The 4,365-nt window shown below is 45.8% G+C and overlaps 1 protein-coding gene across 1 annotated transcript; it reads left to right on the plus strand.

The window, feature by feature from the left end:
- Positions 1-2,130: 2,130 nt before the first annotated feature.
- LOC127313293 (benzyl alcohol O-benzoyltransferase-like) lies at positions 2,131-3,992 on the plus strand. Its single transcript, XM_051343835.2, has 2 exons — positions 2,131-2,811; positions 2,945-3,992. The coding sequence occupies exons 1-2, from the start codon at positions 2,170-2,172 to the stop codon at positions 3,824-3,826; spliced, it is 1,524 nt and encodes a 507-aa protein (XP_051199795.1). The 5' UTR covers positions 2,131-2,169; the 3' UTR covers positions 3,827-3,992.
- Positions 3,993-4,365: the final 373 nt, after the last annotated feature.

The raw sequence follows: 4,365 nt of genomic DNA on the forward strand, positions 1-4,365 counted from the left end.
AAATTTGTTAAAGTTCTTTAAATTGGAGAAAATTATATAAATACCTGTATTTTTGTTTGGCGGTATTTTTGGGTGGTAACCGAAAAACCATATGTAAGCGTATATATTTTTATTTTTATTTTTATCGTAAATGCACAGTAGTCTCCTATACACAATTCGAAGAAAATAACTACACGCGTTATCTGAACTAATCTTTATTTAAAACTAAGATAGCTCGTGTATTCTTTTTCCGTCGGACGGATATGTAGCTCCAGTCTTGTAGATAGGTAGGGTGTAGTTTTTTTATTTTCTTTAATATACAACAGATTGAGCTAACTAATAAATAAAGTTGGCCTAACTGAACGTACAACATCAGCACTTCTTTGTGATGTCCAGACAACGAACGGCAGACTACCAGACTTCCTCTTTTCGGTAGGTGTGTTATTTGATCGTGTTTGTTATGCGCCAATACATATTCCAAATTATATAGATAGATATTTTAAATTTCCACCATTAATATATATACTTAATAAAGTTCATGTGTTATACCTCACATGATATACGGACGTGTCAAACACTACTATAATGTTAAGTAACTATTAATCTCTAGTTAAATCACATCCGTAAGTTTGAGATCTAACCATCAAAATAATTAAGATTGTGTGTCTTAATGTGGTGGCTTTATTAGACAATAGTATCAGTGGCGGAGCCAAGGCCCGGCATGCCCGGGCAGCTGCCCGGGCTAAGCTGGTGCATTTCCCTTAAGTAGTACATGTAAGCAAGGTGTTAAGCTAGCAATTCTAATGGGTAATCAGCGAGCAAAGCAAGTCTGGTTAGATTTTGCCCGGGCTTTAACATTGAGCTGGCTTCGCCACTGAATAGTATATAATATATATAGATAATAGATGATGTGGCCACTGGACAAATGACCTCGTTATTTATACAAATTATGAACATAGAAGAAAATTTACAAAAAAGCATAAGTAACAACCAACTCCATTGTTTTTTAGATTATTTTTAGTTTTCCATATTTAGAATTTTGTAATTTTAATATGTTGCATAAGTTTTTTTTTGTCATTTTCATTGTTGACACCTCTGATCCCTTAATTGTTCATAACGATTATGTGCAATGTCACCATGTCATTATCGACTCTGCTTTTACGTGAGCATGGAATCAAATATAGGCTATTTCGATTTGATAGGGCTACCAAGGTTCGGAATACGGATCTTTGACTCCAGGCTCCAACAATCACAAATTTTGAAGAAAAAAAAACAAAAATCTACCTTATAAGTTATGAAAGTCCTAGAAAATTACATAGGAATCAGCATCTTTGCGAGTTTTAATGATGAGTTACATCTTGATGTGAGCAACACAGAAAAAAAAAATCATGAACATTTATTGTAGTGCATTTGCTATGAAATCATAGCATATCGGAAATGACGGGTACATGGACTAGCAAAATTAAAAAGATAATTTGTCAATAACCTATAATCGTGATATATCTTGTTATAGAGCAACATGGATCAACACTCCGGTTCCATTGCATTGAGATAAAACAAATGATATCTAGAAAGGGAAATACTAATCATAACCAATGATATCTTTGAAAGGAGAAAACCCAATGGTTCCCTGCACACTAAAAGCAGCGGTGATATTGCACAGGCCACCACCTGCAAAGGATTTACATTTTACTAGTCAAGAGATGATTTGATGCAGCTGCGTACCAGTCCTTCCGGTTTTAAAAATATTTAAAAATAATAATTCTATGTTTCAAAAAATTCAAAAAAAATTATTTCATGAATACATACATATGTCCTGAATACATATGTGTTGTATTTTGAGCTACATGAAAAAAAAATAGTTGTATATAGGGATAGTTTTTGTCATAAGTTTTTCTTTTTTATATAGTTCATAATACAACATATTTTCCTCCAAAATTCGCGCGCTTCTTCCAATCGATGGATCGATTCCAGGCTGGATGGAATTTCCAGCTGGCTGCCGCTCATCTCACCTCGTCGACCATTTCGAAAAATAAAATCTCACCTTGTCGAGCAAGCAAGAGCGATGTACTGTGCCCCGTTACAATCTCATATTGCTGTACTATAAGTACACATGCAGAACTGTGGAAGCCAATAGTGATAGTACTGTATTAGTTGTTGCTTCCAACTTGCTCCGAGACCATCCTAGCTATGCTCAGCTACGGGGCTAGAGTCTGGCGAGCTAGGGCAGCTGCCCGGGCTCTGCCTAGCATCCTCCACAGAAATTACAGCACGAAGGAGCAACGAACTCCATGGGTGAATCCATGCCGGCCTCGTCAACTCAGCTCACATGGCTCGACTGACAAGCTAATTCTGCCGGTGGATATGCTGAATCAGGCGAAGGAGCGGGTATACACGCCGAGACTAGCCTACGCAGTGCGCCGGCGTGATCCGGAGCTCGTCGGCCCGGCTGCCCATACGCCCCGGGAGACCAAGCATCTGTCGGACCTCGACGACCAGGAGGGCTTGCGCGTGCACTTGTCCTTGGCGCTCTTTTACCGTGGCGCTGGTGGACAGAACGGCGTCGACCCGGCCGGCCTCATACGACGTGCGCTCGGCGAGGCGCTGGTGCACTACTACCCGTTGGCCGGTCGGCTCAGGGAGGTTGAGGGTCAGAAGCCGATGGTCGACTGCACCGGCGAGGGGGTGCTCTTTGTGGAGGCCGACGCTGACGTGCGGCTGGCAGAGCTGGAGGCGGTCGGGCTCATGCCGCCGTTCCCTTGCTGGGACCAGCTGCTCTTCGACGTGGAGGGATCCCGCGGCGTGTTTGACTGTCCCTTGCTGCATATCCAAGTAAAACATTAGGATTTCAATTAAGATACCGTGAAATACTAACAATTGAAATTATTAATAAGTAAACTGAAATAAATATAGCAGTATTCTATGGATCCATAATCTAACCAACAATTGGCTACGACATGACCAGGTGACACGTCTGCTTTGCGGCAGCTTCGTATTCGCGCTCCGCTTCAACCACCTCATCTGCGACGGAATCGGCATCGCCCAGTTCATGAACGCCATCGCCGAGCTCGCCCGCGGCCTCCCGTCCACGACCTTCGCACCCGTCTGGTCCCGCGAGCTCCTCAATGCTCGCGACCCGCCTATGCCTTCATTTACGCACCGCGAGTTCGGCCGACTACTTCAGCCGCCTCCGCCGGCCGGCGATACGGTCATGCGTTCTTTCACCTTCGGCGCACCAGACCTCGCCACCATCAAGAAAAGCCTCCCTCCGCTCCTCCGCGACACCGCCACCACCTTCGAGGTCCTCGCGGCGTTCCTCTGGCGTGCTCGCGCCGCGGTGCTCGAGCTCCCCCCAGGCGGGAACGCTCCCCTAATGATCGTCGTTAACGTCAGGGGCGCTGCCGACATGAGCCTGCCCGCGGGGTACTATGGCAACGCGTGTGTGCCCTCCACGGTGCTGGTTGACCCAGAGGTGCTACGTGGCTGCTCGCTGGGCGATGCCGTGGCGCTGGTGCGGCAAGCGAAAGCCGCGGTGACCCCCGAATACGCTCGTTCCATTATCGACGAGATGGTGATGGTTGGCCGGCGGTTCTTGTGGCCGGCAAACATGTTCGTGCTCTCTGACGCCCGTCGTCTCGGGTTCGACCGTGTGGACTTCGGGTGGGGCGAGCCAGTTTACGCTGGCCCAGCCGACACTCACTTCGGTGTGAGTTTCTTCATCACCGGTAAGGATCGCGATGGGGAGGACCAAGTTGTCGTGCCGGTCGTGTTGCCGTGGCTGGCAATGGATCGGTTTGCCAAAGAGGTGGAGAAGCTGTTAAACCCTGTGAAGCCTCCGTTATCTTAGCTACGATTGTATTTGGTATTTCATTCCGTTTGCTTAACTTTCAGTTGGAGCCTGTATGTGCCATCCTGGTAGATGCGCCATGACTGAGTGCACGTTCGCAGCAGCCGTTGCTTCTTGTGTGAACATGTTGTCATCGATGTTGAATAAAGGAAAATGTATTCCTAAAGTGGATTTTTATATTTTTTTTCTTCTCTAAACTTCGGTTCCATCATCATTTTCAAATCTCCACACCACATGGCACATATCCATACTACAAACATGCATGTGGCCTTGTCACATCTTCTTCCTCGCTATAGTTAGTGGACCTCTTGCCCGTGACCTTGTCCTTGTTCTTACCTTTGCCCTTGCCCTTGCCCTTGGTCGGCGCCTCCACCACACGTCATTTCTGGGAACTGCACAGGGCTTGGGTAGGGCATTCAACTCTTTTCACGTCATTTCACTTTCAACGGAGGCAGCCTTGGCATAACCTCTATGACGCCTGTTCAGAGGGAACCCATACTAAGATACATAAATTTCCAGCTAAAGCCTTACCCATAATC

Source organism: Lolium perenne, chromosome 7, assembly GCF_019359855.2.
Source record: "Lolium perenne isolate Kyuss_39 chromosome 7, Kyuss_2.0, whole genome shotgun sequence".
Lineage (NCBI taxonomy): Eukaryota > Viridiplantae > Streptophyta > Magnoliopsida > Poales > Poaceae > Lolium > Lolium perenne.

Excerpts from the sequence above, each read along its gene's own strand:
- LOC127313293 (XM_051343835.2), top strand. The coding sequence starts at position 2,170 with ATGCTCAGCTACGGGGCTAGAGTCTGGCGAGCTAGGGCAGCTGCCCGG. Across the intron at positions 2,812-2,944 it reads GTCCCTTGCTGCATATCCAA|GTGACACGTCTGCTTTGCGG; the intron begins GTAAAACATTAG and ends CGACATGACCAG.